Source organism: Gymnoscopelus braueri, assembly GCF_963280865.1.
Source record: "Gymnoscopelus braueri genome assembly, chromosome: 24".
Classification (NCBI taxonomy): Eukaryota; Metazoa; Chordata; class Actinopteri; order Myctophiformes; family Myctophidae; genus Gymnoscopelus; species Gymnoscopelus braueri.
Window position 1 is genome coordinate 8,106,495 of NC_137626.1, and position 18,013 is coordinate 8,124,507.

Consider the following 18,013-nt stretch of genomic DNA (forward strand, 5'->3'; position numbering starts at 1 on the left):
ACTAAATAAAGCATGGTGAAAGATGTTGGAGATCATTGGTGCTTATATAGGGGAGTAAACATTTAAACACAGATTGCATTGAGTGACACGCCCACCTGCAGAAAACAGTTGGTGGTGAATGTAATTAATTTAGCTTACATCTCTTCTCATACGCACCAAGCTCAACTTCAGGAAGTTTTTTTGCTATTTACAACTATGCAGAATCTAATTCAAATTCACGCATAAATAAAACAAGTTTTACTATAGGTAAAATAGTAATACCTTTCCAGACTAAACATAATCTGTGTCACTACCCTTCCATCTTTCTAGATCTGTCTCTGTCTGTCGCTGTCTGTGTCATATAGGCTATGCATCACCATCATGTTCAATGTTCTGTTTTCTATGTCAACTGTATGTATGCAGAATGAGCATGTAAGGTATTGTGTCATATCACCAGATGTTACTTATATCTGGGGCAAAAATATGTGTAATCATGGTAATCAAAACGCCCTTCATGACAGTTGCTCTATGCATGAACAGAGGGCCTCAGTTTAAAGTTAGCCCCATGTCCTAATCTTTGAAGCTGAATATTATTGTATCTTGACAAAAAGGTCACAGTTGATGGCCCTGAATCTGAGAAATTGTACCAAATAGATTTTCTTTATCACCAAAGTACATTAGACATTAAGAACTGGAATATAATTCATGTGATCTGAGTGCAGCTTTTCAGCGATGTGTCACTCATGTGTGACTCTTGTTATTTCCTCATGAGAAAATAATAATCTTTTGAGGCACAATATTCCTATTTTAACTCCTATGTAACGTGTACATCTCGCTCTGTGTCTGTCTCTTATATGCATACATGTTATGTGTTTTATTTTTTTATTATTTATTTATCTATTGCTTTGCTTTTACCTGTGCAGCACTTTGATCAACTAAGGTTGTGTGAAAATGTGCTCTATAAATACAGTTTGATTGACTGATTGATTGATTGATAAGTTAGTAACTCCCATTATGATTACTGACATCGACTATGCAGATGACATTGCCCGAGTCTCTGACACAGCAGAGAATGTAAGGAAACTACGTGACAACCAGAAATAGTTTGGTGACCACCGGAGAGACGGGTGACAGCCGGAATGTAGACGGCATCCGGGAGCAGTATGGGTTGGCGCCCAGCCTCAGCCCCAGCCTTGCCCCAGCCTTCTGTGAGGAAGTAGCCCAACAAATCCACGGTGAGGCCTTTAAGGAGGGCCATTCAAGCAAGCCGCAAGTGGAGCCTGCAGTACCACCACGGCCCAAGAAACCATCATGCCAGAATGAAATGTTTGGATCGAGGGGATCCAAACGCTCAGGTCCTGGACCTGGTGAGACGAAGGAGGAGCGCGGCCAGGAGGCCACCCACAGAGCCTTGTCCCTCCACGTGCCAGAGCCTCCCCCCAGTCACTGTTAGCTAGGGCATTCACAGAATAGTCGAATATTTGAATAGTCGAATATTTGAATATTCGACTATCAAACCACTATTTGACCACTATACATCAAAGTTGATTATTCTCCGACATATTTTTTTAACATTTAGATTTTTTGGGGGGGATTATTTTTGTTGCAGTGGCTTTTCTACAGCAGACAAGCAGCTGTGAACTCTGGTGTTGGTAGTTCTCCTAATGCATTGATGGTTGATTATTGTCAAATCATTTCATACCGTACGTGACGTTGTGCCGTCACTCAATGTAGCTAGGGAGCTGAAACAGCAGCACTCATGAAGATTTTCTTTTTTTTAAAGCAGAAAAAAACATGGCTCTACGCTCAATGGTGACAACTACAGTGTGTAAATACTTTACTTTACTTACTATTGGGGAGTTTATTAATGTAGTTTGTTTAACAAGTTAGATTGGAGACGTGTCGTTACGTCTAGGGTACGGTAGCAGTCCCTGCTCCTGTTGAGTATATCCACAGCTTGGTAGGACACTACAGTAGCTCTTGCGTTGATGTCATGTTTCTTATTCAATCTTATGCTGACACAGCAGAGAATGTAAGGAAACTACGTGACAACCAGAAAACGCTTGTTTTCTATTGCTGTATTGTTTATTGGATTATTGGATTGTTTATTGGATCTTGTTTAGTCGATTCACTTACTTGTTTTAGCTCATGCTCATTTGATTTAGCTATTTTGTCTCATCTGTTTAAGGAAATAGGTAGCTGATATATTGCACTTTTACCTTAGCGCTAGGTATACTCTTGGTTGCTTGTTTTTGCAGATAATGCACTAAAGACTTCTGGTGATTAGTAGTTTTCGTTCCCTACCTATGTTGAATGCACTTATTGTAAGTCGCTTTGGATAAAAGCGTCTGCTAAATGACTGTAATGTATGCTTATCGAACAAAGGTGCAAACATGTGTCATTAAAGGGATAGTTCACCCTTTTTTCCTATCGATTAGTCACCCCATGGATGACCGGAATCGCTGCCGGTCATCAAATTATTGGTTTAGGAATACGACAAAAAAAAAAAAATCCATGAATTCAAGTCAGTCAAGGGGATTAATCAATAGAAAAAAAATCATTTTGGGGGTGAACTATCCCTTTAATAACAAAACGGGTCGCGAGTTTTGCGACTCGCAATGGAGTGAAGTTGATCTTGTATTCATAGCAGTGGTGGTAAAAGCACTCAAATGTTTTACTTAAAGGGCAAGACCACTTTGGTAGAGGTTTATGTTGTGTAGTTACCTTGCCATGATGTAAATCCAAATCTGGACAAGAAATCAAAAATAATTGCTCCATTGATTAGAAATTGATAATTCAAAATAAGCTCCTCATTGACTTACATTGTACGGTAAAACAGCTCTCAAAGTCACTCTTTTAAAGCGTAAACGAACGTAAACAAAGCTTATTCAGACAATATAGAACAAACCCAGTACTGTTTGTTTTTTTAATAAAAATGTCAACTTCCTGTTGATTTTACAATCCGAAGATCCGGATCCGGATCCGGAGATCCAGTCCGGGTTTTCTTCTTAATAAAAATGGCTAAATCAACAGGAAGTTAACATTTTTATTCAAAAGACTAACAGTACTGGGTTTGGTGATGCTCTATATTGTCTGAATCAAGTTTGTTAGCATTTGTTTCTGTGCTAAAAGAGTGACTTTGAGAGCTGTTTCACCGTACAATGCAAGTCAATGAGGAGCATATTTTGAATTATCAATTTCTAATCAATGGAGCAATAATTTTTTATTTCTTGTCCACCTTTGGAGTTACATCATAGCAAGGTAACTACACAACCCAAACCTCTACCAAAGTGGTCTTGCCCTTTAAGTAAAAGTGTCGATACTGCAATGTAGAAGAAATACTCTGTTCTGAAAGTCCTGAATTCAAAATGTACCTGAGTAAAAGTACACAGATATTGGAATCAAAATGTACTTAAAAGTAGAAAAGTAGAAAGTACTCATTATGTAGAATGTCCTATTTCACAAGTTTTCAAAAGTATGAATTGTATAAAAATCTTTTGAAAATAGACCTACAAGCTCACAATGTGTCGCATTGTGAGCTTGTAGATCTGCTATTTTCAAATGGCCGAAATGCATATACAGTAGGGTTGAAGTGGTTAATGCAGGGGTATTCAACTAGATTAGACCAGGGGGACAAAATTGTTATATGAATTGAGGTTGGGGGCCACAGGCTTATGTAAACAAAAAAAGTAACCATATGTTCATGGTTAACCGTTTAACCGGTAACTGTTTGTTAAGAAATTTGTAACCAGTTAATACCAACGGTTAAATGGTTAATATTGGTTAATATTTATTTTTCCTTTAATTGTTAGTGCAAATGCACCCCCCCCCCCCCAACCTAAAGTGGTGCCTGGAGGCAGATGCACAGCCACCATGTAAGACTGCAATTCTGCCTTAAGTTAAACGCAGGGAAATAAAGTAGCATGCACACTTCAAGAAGTTGACAAGCTGACATAGACCTGAAGGCTGTTGGATTTCCTTTTCAAAACGTTGTTTCACAGAATAACATAAGCTCTTCAAAAATCAAAAATCTTGCAGTTTGATAACTGAGGCAATTATGTACTATGCATGATAATGCAGCATGGCAGATCTACAGTAGCCTGGTAAACCCTCCCTCCAGAAATCTCATTTGTATTTTATTTCAGGAGTGAGTCTGGCCTGCAGACCTATATGGGCAATTTGGCTGTGGGCTGGAGCTGGGCGGGAGTAATGTAGCTTTGATGTCCAAGTGGCCCTCTGATGTCCAATTAAGCCACTTTAGGCTGCAGTGATTATCACCAGGAGTAATTGGTTTGTCTCTGATGTTAATGAGCAGCTTGTATGAAAGGTGTATTGATTAATGACGTGTGAACCACTCGGGTTCCACCTGATTGGCCTACCCCCGCTGTCAATCACAAAACAATGAGCGAGGACGCTGATTGGCTCGGTTATTTGGTATTGCACTAGAAACGCCCATACAAGCCTTCATGCCAGACTCACTCCTGGAATCAAATGGAAATGAGATATCCGGAGGGAGGGTTTACCAGGCTAGATCTACAGTAGTAGGAATATATTTCCTACCAGACAGAGTGGAGGATCATCCCCAAATATTCTGGAATACAGCAGCTTCCAATAATTAATTAGGCTACATTGCACAAAAGTAGTTCAAATCAATTAAGCATGTCACTCCTCCAGCTCCTTCCCTTGACATTAACGAGCGTCAACGAGCATCAGCCGGACACACACACACACACACACACACACACACACACACACACACACACACACACACCTCTCCTCTGCAGTCTGTCTCATTTCTCTCCAAAAGCCCTTGATGGAATATGATTAAAGGTTCGATGACATTCATTTTCACTTTTTTTATTTGTTATGTTTTTTGGGGGGTTTTATGACCTCAATTACACCAAAAAAATCTGAACTTTGAACATTCAGTGGATTTTCTGTGGTCTGGGGTTTTCTGAATAATTAGGCTGAAAAGTAATCTGAGCTTGGCCCTTCGACAGTGAGGTCACAGTCGATTAATCCCGCCCACTCTCCTCCTCGCCCCTCCCCTCCCCTATCCTTTCCTTTGGGGGGGGCGGAGCAGAGGCGATGATTGACAGGCAAAATCCCTCACCAGCGACACCCGCAGGCAAAGATTTCTTTTTTCATTGCAGTTGAAAAGGCTTTAGAAATGTGAGACAAAAACACCTACAGTGAATCACTGGAGTGGAATTTTCAGTTAAAACTTTTTGTACACGTTTGAAGGACCAGGACAAAGACTCTGAATGTGGTGTAAACATGAATGTCATGATACCTTTAAGGATTAACTAAAGTTTTCAAATAATTGTAGTGGAGTACAGTAAAAGTACAATATTTGCCTCTGAGATGTAGAAGTAAGATTACTGAAAACTGGAAATACTCCACCAAAGTAAAAATACCTGAAAATGTTACTTAAGTACAGCACTTGAGTACAATTTACAATTTAGGCATTTAGCAGATGCTCTTAATCCAGAGCGATTTACAGTAAGCAAGGACAACACAAGATAATGCATCAATGCATAGAAATAGTAATCTAATATTAAAGTAATACATAAGTAAACCAAGAATCTAAAAATAAACTAATACAAAAGTCATCAGCCTGTACATTGAAACTATACACACTATAGGATGGCAGGTGAACAATGACCTGGCATCTGTCTACATAACATGCTATCTAAGTTACATTTTAGCCTCTGCATAATCCTGCAAGGTCATCAAGGCTAGGGCAAGTACTAGGGGCTGAGGTGTAGTCTGAAGAGGTGAGTACTTAGTTACTTTTCATAGCCTGCTGTCAGAGCATGTAATCATAAGGCATCTTAGCCTTGTAACGACCGAAGGATGGACATAACTGTGGTTGTTGTTGAACATAGATAGGATAGGCTTGAACAATCATTTTTGGATTTATTCCAAGTTAAATAAACTGAATGAATAAGTTTGCTACGTTTCTTTTCAATCAGAGCCGTGACGTGTGGCTCTGATGTTTACAGAGTCGAGCAGCAGGTTATGCCATACTCCTAGCAGATCTAGAAGCTCACAAGGCGCCTATCAGTGAGGTGTTGCTCATGTGTAGGTCTGCTATCTACGGAACAGCTGCTGTGGGTTTAGACCAATCAGAACGCACAGCTGCCTTTCAGAGCCCTGTCTACATTAGTTAACCCTTTACTCGCTGGTTGTTTTCAAGGCTTGCAACATGCATTTTAATGATAAATGCTCGTTTGTATTGGATGAAAAAAATATGATATCTTTCAAAATTTTCAATATTTCAATATTCATAATAGAATATTCGACTACTTTAAGGTATTAAAAGTCGCCTACCAAAAATCTGTATTTGTGAATGCCCTACTGTTAGCCGGTTTCCTATACAACCCCATTGTAACTTTAAACTACATTTTAATGTAAGACTCATTGAAAACACTGTCTTGGTTCTGGTGACTGATATTGTCCTTCTTAGGGGCCCATGTATTTTCAATTACTCTTTTCATTTATTTTATACATTTTTATATAATTTTTTTAATTTTCCATAAACAATATAAAAATAAATGACAAAAGTAACTGCCTGGAGTGCTCACAAAAGCCTGAGTAGACGTTGAAATGAGCCAAAGCATGGTTGAAAGTGAAATATCTGTTTAAGTTTATTTTCATGCCAATACGTAATTTTTTAATAAATCATGACTTTTACTTGTAGTTGTAGAGTTTTTTTATATTGTGTAACTTATTACTACTTAAGTAAAACAAGTCAGTATACTTCTTCCGCCACCGTCTGTGTGCCAGCATTAAGTTATCTGTACAGGAATTGTTTATGCTGGTATCAAATATACCCACAATTAATATTATGATGTTTCGGCCAGTGTGTGTCTGCTTGTCTTTTTAAGCGGTTCCCAGCTACTTGTGTTTTAATCAGTTGCTTATTAATTTCAGGTGTTTGTGCTATGGATGTACACATAGACACACAAAGCCAGACATTGAAGCAGCATTTAGATTAAGATTATTATTACAAAACATACATTAAGCACTTAAGACCTATTTTTTGCTTCAGCTATGCAACCCGACCTTCAAGCTTGGCTATTTCGATCTACAACGTGTCACGATGTGATGCGTTGTCAGTGGTGGACAGTAACGGAGTAAATGTACTTGAGTAGCCTACTGTACTTGAGATTCTGAGGATCTGTACTTTACTTGAGTATTAGATTTGTTTTGATACTTATTACTCTTACTTGAGTACATTTCCAAGACAAATATTTTATTTTTACTTGAGTGCATTTCTAGGAAGTCTGTAGAGTACTTTTAGGTTGGCTGTTTATTTTTTCATCCCTAAAATGCAATTGGCCACACTTCTGCTCTCACACTAGCCGTGTTTCTGGCTTCCCCCTCCGCTGGTCTCTTTGTTACATCTTGTATGGGTGTATAGGAGTAAAAGTATTTAGTTCTGGTTCCTCAGTCATTTCTATTTTCGTTTTTATAGGTGTTTCTGCAGGCTTTGTATAACGTAGTGGTTCTACAACAAGCATGCAGTGCAGGTGGTTTCAGAGAGTTACTTATCCGAAACAAGAGTTACAAGGTATTATAAATTAAATGTCAAAACATTACAGCAATTCATTGATATAAAAATTAAGAAATATACTTCTACTTTTACTTTTACTTGTACTTTAAGTATTTTTAAAAGCACGTGAGATCTACTTAAATGAGATCTACTTTTTTTTAATGAATAAAATGTAATCTTGTCCAATCTGTATGGTAAGAGTATGTTAATACAATATGACTTATATAATTGGGGCGGTTATATTTTGTTTCCCTGCTCTTCTATTGAGATTTTGTCAAATATCATGTCTCACCTAGACACAGGATCTGACATGAATTTTGACTGGTGTGTAAGTATAGGAAATCAAAGGTTGTGTGTGTGGAGACCAAGCAAGTCGACTTGTCTCTGTGCCATCTTGTTTTGACAGGGTGAAGTTTGCCGCTGTGCATAACGGCGTCATCTTGTTTTGACAAGGTGAAGTTAACGGTTGTGCGTGTGGGTACATACGTATGAAAATGCAGATAACAGCTTCTTCTTTGTAACCACATCCTCTGCTCTCATGAGAGCAGAGGATGTGGTCACAAAGAACCACATGCCTTGCAAACAACACCTGCCTCTCTGCAACGACCATCTCTGCAGGCATGGATGCCGATTTATGTTGGGTGGTAGGGTCCTCAACAACAAGTCACACACACATCAACCAAGTTTTAACCCCTTAATCAGAAATACCTGATGAATGTTAGTTGGAAACATTGTAGTCGCAATAAAATCCTTTTTTGCTGTAAGTGAATACAGTGTGCACGATCACCATTCTTTCCTGTCTCATGCACTGGCTGCCTGCTCCTATACGCACCTGTCCCAGTAGGTGTGCAAAAGGACCTTTTTTTAATACTACATTTCAATTCATACAATTTGATTATTGGCTGATGATGAAACCATAACTGCAGATTTCAGGGAGAGAGTTTGAATGATAGAAATCTGTTCACAATAACACACGGTATCAGAGTGGGTACATCATGCATCCTGTGCACGTTACAAAGCATCACACAATAGTCATCCGAACGACACATTTCCTGTGGGTTCCCCGGCACCCACAGGATTGGTGTCAATGTCTACAGGTCTCTGCACAAACATACACTGAACAGAGAGAATGTTCTGCTTTCTATGTCAACTGTATGCATGCAGAATGAGCATGTAAGGTATTGTGTCATATCACCAGATGTTACAATCTGGTGCAAAAATATGTGTAATCACTGTAATTAAAACGCTCTTCATGACAGTTACTCTATACATTTAATTTTTTTTTTGTTGAACAGATGGCCTCAGTTTAAAGTTAGCTCCATGTCCTAATCTTTAAAGCTGAATATTATTGTATCTTGACAAAAAGGTCACAGTTGGCCCTGAATCTGAGAGTTTTTACCAAATAGATTTTCTTTATCACCAAAGTACATTAAACATTAAGAACTGGAATATAATTAATGTGATCTGAGTGCAGCTTTGTCAGTGATGTGTCACTCATGTGTGACTCCTGTTATTTCCTCATGAGAAAATAATAATCTTTTGAGGCACAATATTCCTATTTTAACTCCTATGTAACGTGTACATCTCGCTCTGTGTCTGTCTCCATCGGGGGGAGTCTGGTGCAACGCTCAGGTCCTGGACCTGGTGAGACGAAGGAGGAGCCCGGCCAGGAGGCCACACACAGAGCCGTGTCCCTCCACATGCCAGAGCCTCCCCCCCGTCACTGTTAGCTAGGGCATTCACAGAATAGTCGAATATTCGACTATCAAACCACTATTTGACCACTATACATCAAAGTCAATTATTCTCCGACATATTTTTTTAACATTTAGGGGGGATTTTTTTTCTTTTTCTTTTGCAGTGGCTTTTCTACAGCAGACAAGCAGCTGTGAACTCTGGTGTTGGTAGTTCTCCTAATCCATTGATGGTTGATTATTGTCAAATCATTTCATACCGTACGTGATGTTGTGCCGTCGGGAGCTGAAACAGCAGCACTCATGAAGATTTTCTTTTTTTTTAAAGCAGAAAAAAACATGGCTCTACGCTCAATGGTGACAACTACAGTGTGTAAATACTTTACTTTACTTACTATTGGGGAGTTTATTAATGTAGTTTGTTTAACAAGTTAGATTGGAGACGTGTCGTGACGTCTGGGGTACGGTAGCAGTCCCTGCTCCTGTTGAGTATATCCACAGCTTGCTGTGTAGCTCTTGCGTTGATGTCATGTTTCTTATTCGAGCTTTTCGAACAAGTGAAAACATGTGTCATTAAAGGGATAGTTCACCCTTTTTTCCTATCGATTAGTCACCCCATGGAGACTTGAATTCATGTATATATATATATTTTTTTGGCATGTCTGTTACATATAGACAATAATAACAAATATAATATAAATACTGACCCATAAAGATGAATGCCACTAATGTCATAGTCAACAGCTTTAACACGATATCTATAAGCCAGAGAGGGTCGCTTGTAAAAAAAATCATCAGCGACACACACACACACACACACACACACACACACACACACACACACACACACACACACACACACACACACACACACACACACACACACACACACACACACACACACACACACACACACACACACACACACACACACACACACACACACACACACACACACACACACACCTCCCCTCTGCAGTCTGTCTCATTTCTCTCCAAAAGCCCTTGATGGAATATGATTAAGGATTACTGTGATTATGGTAAACTCACATTTCATATCCCACACACCATAGCTGTAACTTTCACTAACCCCCCCCAACAAAAAATAAATAAATACATTGAATTTATTTTTTTCTTCTTTTTTGGAAAATCAATAAATTGCTCCAGGGGCCACAAGATGTGAAGGTCCTTGCAGCCGCATTTTGCAAGCGGGCCGCCAGTTGAATATCTAGGGGTTAATGTATATCTTGTACTAATAATCAAAATCTACAAAGTAACTAGTAACTAAAGTTTTCAAATAATTGTAGTGGAGTAAAAGTACAATATTTGCCTCTGAGATGTAGAGGAGTAGAAGTAAAATGACTGAAAACTGGAAATACTCCACCAAAGTAAAAATACCTGAAAATGTTACTTAAGTACAGCACTTGAGTACAATTTACAATTTAGGCATTTAGCAGACGCTCTTAATCCAGAGCGATTTACAGTAAGCAAGGACAACACAAAATAATGCATCAATGCATAGAAATAGTAATCTAATATTAAAGTAATACATAAGTAAACCAAGAATCTAAAAATAAACTAATACAAAAGTCATCAGCCTGTACATTGAAACTATACACTATAGGATGGCAGGTCAACAATGACCTGGCATCTGTCTAAATAACATGCTATCTAAGTTACATTTTAGCCTTTGCATAATCCTGCAAGGTCATCAAGGCTAGGGCAAGGGGCTGAGGTGTAGTCTGAAGAGGTGAGTACTTAGTTACTTTTCATAGCCTGCTGTTAGAGCATGTAATCATAAGGCATCTTAGCCTTGTAACGACCGAAGGATGGACATAACTGTGGTTGTTGTTGAACATAGATAGGATAGTCTTGAACAATTATTTTCGGACTTATTCCAAGTTAAATAAACTGAATGAATAAGTTTGCTACGTTTCTTTTCAATCAGAGCCGTGACGTGTGGCTCTGATTTTTACAGAGTAGAGCAGCAGGTTATGCCATACTCCTAGCAGATCTAGATGCTCACAAGGCGCCTATCAGTGAGGTGTTGCTCATGTGTAGGTCTGCTATCTACGGAACAGTTGCTGTGGGTTTAGACCAATCAGAACGCACAGCTGCCTTTCACAGCCCTGTCTACATTAGTTAACCCTTTACTCGCTGGCTGTGTTTCAAGGCTTGCAACATGCATTTTAATGATAAATGCTTGTTTGTATTGGATGAAAAAAATATGATATTTTTCAATTTGAATATTCGACTACTTTAAGGTATTAAAAGTCGCCTACCAAAAATCTGTATTTGTGAATGCCCTACTGTTAGCCGGTTTCCTATACAACCCCATTGTAACTTCAAACTACATTTTAATGTAAGACTCATTGAAAACACTCTGTCTTGGTTCTGGTGACTGATATTGTCCTTCTTAGGGGCCCATGTATTTTCAATTACTCTTTTCATTTATTTTATTCATTTTTATATAATTTTTTTAATTTTCCATAAACAATATAAAAATAAATGACAAAAGTAACTGCCTGGAGTGCTCACAAAAGTAAAAAAAAGAGTAGCCTAGACGTTGAAATGAGCCAAAACATGGTTGAAAGTGAAATATCCGTTGAAGTTTATTTTCATGCCAATACGTAATTTTGTAATAAATTATGACTTTTACTTGTAACAGAGTTTTTTATATTGTGTAACTTATTACTACTTAAGTAAAACAAGTCTGTGTACTTCTTCCGCCACTGTCTGTGTGCCAGCATTAAGTTATCTGTACAGGAATTGTTTATGCTGGTATCAAATATACCCACAATTAATATTACCTTCAGCTGCCACCTGTGACCCATCTGTCACAACGTTCCATTCTTACATTTTGTATGACAAGCTGTTATAATTGTTAAACCCACCAGGAACATTAATACAATCTGTCTGAATCTGTACAGAGAACAACTAAATAAAGCATGGTGAACGGTGTTGGAGACCATTGGTGATTCTAGGAGCATTAAACATTTACACACAGCTTGCATTTTAGTGACACGCCCACCAGCATCAAACAGTTGGTGGTGAATGTGATTCTGCTCACATGTGTCTGCACTGTTATTGAACGTAGTCAAACTGTAATGAGTCAGGATAATAGAATATGTTCCCAGACAAGTTCAACTTCAGGAAGGTTTTGGTTCTAATTTATAGGCATGCAGAATGAAATGCATGAGAAATTTTAGTTAAAATTTAACTGACACCGCTGATTATTTTCAGCATCACAGTAAGTAACATGGACTATGTTAATCTGTTTCACTATCCATCTTTCTTTAATTGTTCACTCCATCTCTCTCTCTCTCTCTCTCTCTCTCCCTCTCTCTGTGTGCATATGAACTAGAAAAGTGTGCTCGAAGCACAGGTCTCCCCCAGGCTGGGGGCCCAGAAACTTTGAAAGGCAGTCATAGCCAAATGGAATGGGATCTCATACATCTTGATCACATGACGCCAGAGATAATGTGTACTGATTTGTGTGAGTTTTGGACAAAACCTGTAGCAGTAGTAGCAAAAAGTGTGTTTTGAAGAAAGAGCAAAATGGCAGGAAATGTAATCTGGCTCAAACGGGGCCTATATGTGTTTCTGCAAAAATCTGCCTCCTGGTGGCGCTATAACAGGCCAATGTGAAAAATGCATGGAAGAGGTTCTGCTCTGTTCTCCAGGGAGTGTGCGTGCAGTTTCACGCCCATCGGTCCAGCGGTGCCAGAGATTAGCACACACACACACACACACACGCACACACGCACGGTTTTCGGCTTGCCGAAGACCATCACCATCATTAAATGAATCACCCTCACTGATTCTACTGATTTAAACACATTCACTCATGCTTAATTCTTGCATTATCAATAAAGTATGTTCATAACAAAACATCCTTCCATTAATCCTGTTCTCTTCTGAGGACTATATGTGTAATGCAAAATGTAGATATTATGATAAAAGTACAACATAACCATAACATGTATTCCTCACAGGAAACAATGCATACTTACTGATCACTTTAATGTTATGAGTCTTGTTCTGCAGTCGACCGTTTACCTCCACAGAATATATTCCACTGTCTTCTTTGGTCATGTTGTTGATGACCAACTTTCCAGTTTCTTTATTCAATGCAGTGCGGTCTCTATATGTCCCATAGTAATCCACATCAGGACCAAAGCCCTGATCCCATTCTGCTACCTTGTTGGGGCCATGTTTCCACAGGATGCCAGTGGTGGTTTCAGTGACAGAATTAGTAGCTGGAAGCAATTCAAGGACTCCATCGAGTTGCATGTATTTCACATCTTGTTGGTCTGTGTGAAGAAAAATTTAATGTAGGGTTTAGCAGCAGAAACAGAAATACCATATTAAAACTAAACTAAAATGAATCAAAACTCAACAATCTCTACAGTAGCATAAACATAATTTCAAATACCCAACCATACATACAACAGTAGCATAAACATAATTTCAAATACCCAACCATACATACAACAGTAGCATAAACATAATTTCAAATACCCAACCATACATACAACAGGAGTACAATTATGTGTCATGTTCATTTCAGTAGACCACCATGCACAATTTGAAAATAATTGGCTTCAGGCTTTATACAAAAAAAAAAGACTAGGCCTATTACTAAAGAAAACACAGTTTTACATTGTGCAAGGTTGAGACAATTACAGTAATTATTTTGTACCTCATAACTGAGGTGTATTAAGTATTTTGCATGAGAGAGACCCAGGTGCAGGACAAACAGCAGTATCACATGAAGAAATAAAGTCTGCACACTGATATTGCTGTAAAAGCTCTGCTGTATTTTTTATTAACAGCAAAAAAAATACAGCGATTTTTTTGCAGCAATACCAGTTTGCAGACTTTATTTCTTCATGTATACACTATTTTCCCTCGTGTTAATTGTTTGGTACAAAAGTAGCATGATCCAATAAAACTAGACAAGTGTCACTTTCAAACTGAATCATAGGTCTATATATTCTAACACTGCATAGTAGTGATGTGCGGGTCGGGTTTTTTCATGACCCGCCCCGCCACGGAACCCAACCCGCCTCAATCCGCCCCGCGAACCCATATATAAATCTATGGCTCAACCCGGGTTGAGCCCCGCGGGTCGTAGGCCTACCTATAATTCTGTAAAATCATTAGTTAGAAAATAATCTTCAAGTATACACCCCAAGTGTATTCAAACTGTTTTATTCTTATTCTTATTCATATTAAGAATAAAGACAAAACAAGAGCATGTGATTTATTTATTTTTTTTGCGTGTGAGAGTGGCTGACCCGCTCAGCCGCAGCCCGCATAATTGCCTCTGAAATCCTGACTCGACCACCCGCGCCGCGGGTTGACCCGCGGGACCCGCGGGTTACGGGTCGGCCCGCTCATCACTACTGCATAGTGATAAATGTCCCAAAAGAACAACCTATTTCAGTGAACATGACATTCAGTGTTATTGTCCTTGCATGCTTTTGGCATATTTAGTCTTTTACACACAATACCACATGGCACCGCTCACAAACATACGTAACCTTCTTGCAGTGTTCTGACCGATTTACTACTTTCCTGAATCATAAATAGTGTTTTTCATCCAATTGCCTCAAGACCTTAGGATTTCCTCCCCACTAGGCATGTGGGGAGGAAAAAAACACTGATCACCATTTTCACTGATTTTTCAGTTGTTTTTCAGTTGTTTATTCAACTTTGTTACATCCTTATATTAGAGTTCCCGATCAAAAATGACCACCATAGGGAATTAATGGGAAAGACTATATTATGTTCATCCAGGAGATGGAACACTATACACACACACACACACACACACACACACACACACACACACAAACACCCGATCTACTATGAATCACCCTATTCAAGGGAAATAATTGTGATTCCTAGTAGATCGGGTGATATAATACTGACAATGATACCAACCAGGATAGGCTACTGACCATGATACTGACCATGCCACTGACATGTTACTGACCATGATACCATCATGATTATGACCAGATACTGACCATGATTATGACATGATACTGACCATGATACCAACATGATACTGACATACTGTCTGACCATGCTACTGACCATCAGATAGGCTAAACATATTGGTATCCTACTACAGTATTCCATGGGGGCAGTATTGCTGCTTGGAGCATACACAAACTCAATAAAGTTGATGGACCCATGCTCAGGTGCCAGTCACACACCTGTGACTGGCACAGGTCGCTCAAAACCAGAACAATTAAAAACAGAATAAATGAACATCATGAAGAGTCTGGTGTGTCCATGTTATAAATGTTTTAAAGTGTCTTCTCCTACCTGATGTCAGGATGAGTCCAGCTGCTGTCAACAGACAGATGAACCATGAAGCTCTGAGGAGACGATCCTTCATGATGATGATCGATAACTAATCACCATCAATCAATATGAACACCACACAACCTACAGTCTATGCTACACACACATTAATGGAGGAGCAGCCTCGAGATGTGTTCTTTTCTGTCTCTGGTCTTGTTAGACAGCAGCCTAGAGAGAGACCAAGCCTCTTCCTTTTCGTGTTGAAAGTGAAAGTTAAAACTGCACTAATAGGCTACTGAAATGTTAACTCTGCACCCTGTTGTTTAGAACAGTGAAAACGTGTTAGTCATTTGGGAGGATATCAGTCAGTGTTCTTAAAGTTAAAACTCACTAAACAAACATGATTCAGAGAATCTAACGTGACCCCTCAGGCCTCTCTGTCTGCTCCGTTGACAGCAACAACAAAAGCACCGACCCCAGAACAGTTTGTATGGATGTGCCTTGATATGAGGAAGGATGACATGTTGCTGCATGCCATGTGGAAGAAAGCCGGGTGGCGCAGCCTGGGTTTGTTACAAAACAGACCCCAGAACAGTTTGTATGGATGTGCCTCGATATGAGGAAGGATGACATGTTGCACAGCACGCCATGTGGAAGAAAGCAGGGTGGCGCAGCCTGGGTTTGTTACAAAACCAACCCCAGAACCGTTTAGCATACATGGTCTGACTGCACACACAATTGCTCCTCAAGAGAAAGATACAAGAAACAGTATTGCCATCTTCCATTGCAGCTCTTCTGTCATACAGTATGACACATCACATCTTTTCACAGAAAACTGTTTCCTCTGAGAGCTCCTGCATGGTAAGGCTAGAGTTTACATACATAATGTCAGGGTGTGAGACAGATCCTGACACATAATGAACTTCAACAATATCTACAGTACCGTCACTCATAAAACCACTGGAGTGACAATAAATAAACAGTGTCATATCAAAATGAGCTGTCATGACATTTCCTGGGAATCAGCAATTCTACGGCCATTTCATAACTTGATTGAGTGAGTTGTAGTCATAATTCAGACCTCAGGATATTTAAGAAATGTTAAAAAAAAAAAAAAAAATTATACTGAAACACGTCAATTATGATTTTCTTTCCAAACACAGCAAACGCAAAGCTTTTAAAAAAGTTGTATCATTAAAAATATGATAGTATTTCTAAACATTTCTTGAAATTGTAAGTAGCACTTTATTTATTATTTTACAGGATCATGTTGAGAGAGCCAGGAAAGGGAAGACAATAAACATAAACCCTTCAAACATTGAGAGTACATGTTTTATTCTGGACATGAGCCCATGAGAATATACATTCAACATCCTTCAAATACGTAACAGAGTTTTAGCAGGTACTAGGTCAGCAGAACTGTTAATTGATTGGAATACTACAATTGTCAAGTAATATGAGAATGCACTTCCACGTCATAGTTTACAAGTTAATAAAGTTCCAAAACAATAAGTCATGAATGAATTACTATAACATGAATGAATCCGTTGTGGCATTTACAAGCACCATCATCGTCTGCAGGGGCCCCTGTCCTTGCGCCGGGGCCCCGCAATTTTGCGCTATGCCACTGGAGACAGCATTTACAGTTTTCTTTTGTCGTTATCTTTTGTTAATCTAACTGCATTTATTGTTTGTGGCGTGAAGTATTCTATACATCAGTTGCTAAATTACATAAACCAATTATTTAGGATCACCATGGCAATCGGATTGAGCAGGGTGTGTCAAGCAGAGACCGTTTAAATACACACACACACACACACACACACACACACACACACACACACACACACACACACACACACACACACACACACACACACACACACACACACACACACACACACACACACACACACACTTATTGAATGCTTGCACACAAACAGCATACACAAACACATCTGATCTGCATCATTTGAATGATTTATATCAAGTGCCAGAGACAAATCTACAACATAGATCCAATTTTCTGGAAGGTTTGATGTTGAGAGCTTGAATTGTGTGATTATTCAAGGAATTGTACCTATAAAAGGTCAGAGACAACACATTCTCACTCCCAACTCATCAAATACAAACTCAATACAAACTCATGGTCACATTCCTGGGCGTCACTTTCTGACACCACCGATACTCTCTCTACGTCTTTACTTGGATGGAAGCGGTGCCCCAACCCGAGGTACTATGTCAGCCACTCCTGTCTGGGTGAGACTTCAGTCTATGGGGAACGCTGCCTGTTTCGTTTCCTCATGCAGTCCAGCCCAGTGAACAGAGGAACTGTCTTCAGCCAATCAAAATGTTGCATTTGTAACTGAACTGTCTGAACAGAGCTTTTTAGGAAGTGAGTTATAGTGCATTTGAGGCCAAGTTCTCCCTCAGTGCTGTTTAGTTTAACTTAGTTCAGTGATAG

At 39.1% G+C, this 18,013-nt stretch overlaps 3 protein-coding genes across 6 annotated transcripts in view; 1 reads left to right on the forward strand and 2 right to left on the reverse strand.

Annotated features, from left to right (window-relative positions):
- The window catches only part of LOC308080259 (NACHT, LRR and PYD domains-containing protein 3-like), a 50,516-nt gene extending 34,765 nt beyond the window's left edge, over window positions 1-15,751 (reverse strand). For all 3 annotated transcript variants that reach the window (XM_080422039.1, XM_080422038.1, XM_080422037.1), the window contains exons 1-2: window positions 15,571-15,751; window positions 13,245-13,544 (exon numbers count right to left, since the gene is read on the reverse strand). In XM_080422039.1, the coding sequence (XP_080278165.1) occupies window positions 13,245-13,544; window positions 15,571-15,643 (373 nt within the window). In that variant the 5' untranslated portion in view covers window positions 15,644-15,751. The remainder of the gene's footprint in view (window positions 1-13,244; window positions 13,545-15,570) is intronic.
- Window positions 1-18,013, reverse strand: part of LOC308080271 (uncharacterized protein) — a 193,304-nt gene that overhangs the window by 166,110 nt on the left and 9,181 nt on the right. The gene's annotated exons all lie outside the window — the stretch shown is intronic.
- LOC308080264 (sodium/potassium-transporting ATPase subunit alpha-1-like) overlaps window positions 1-18,013 on the forward strand; it is a 377,427-nt gene that overhangs the window by 132,948 nt on the left and 226,466 nt on the right. The gene's annotated exons all lie outside the window — the stretch shown is intronic.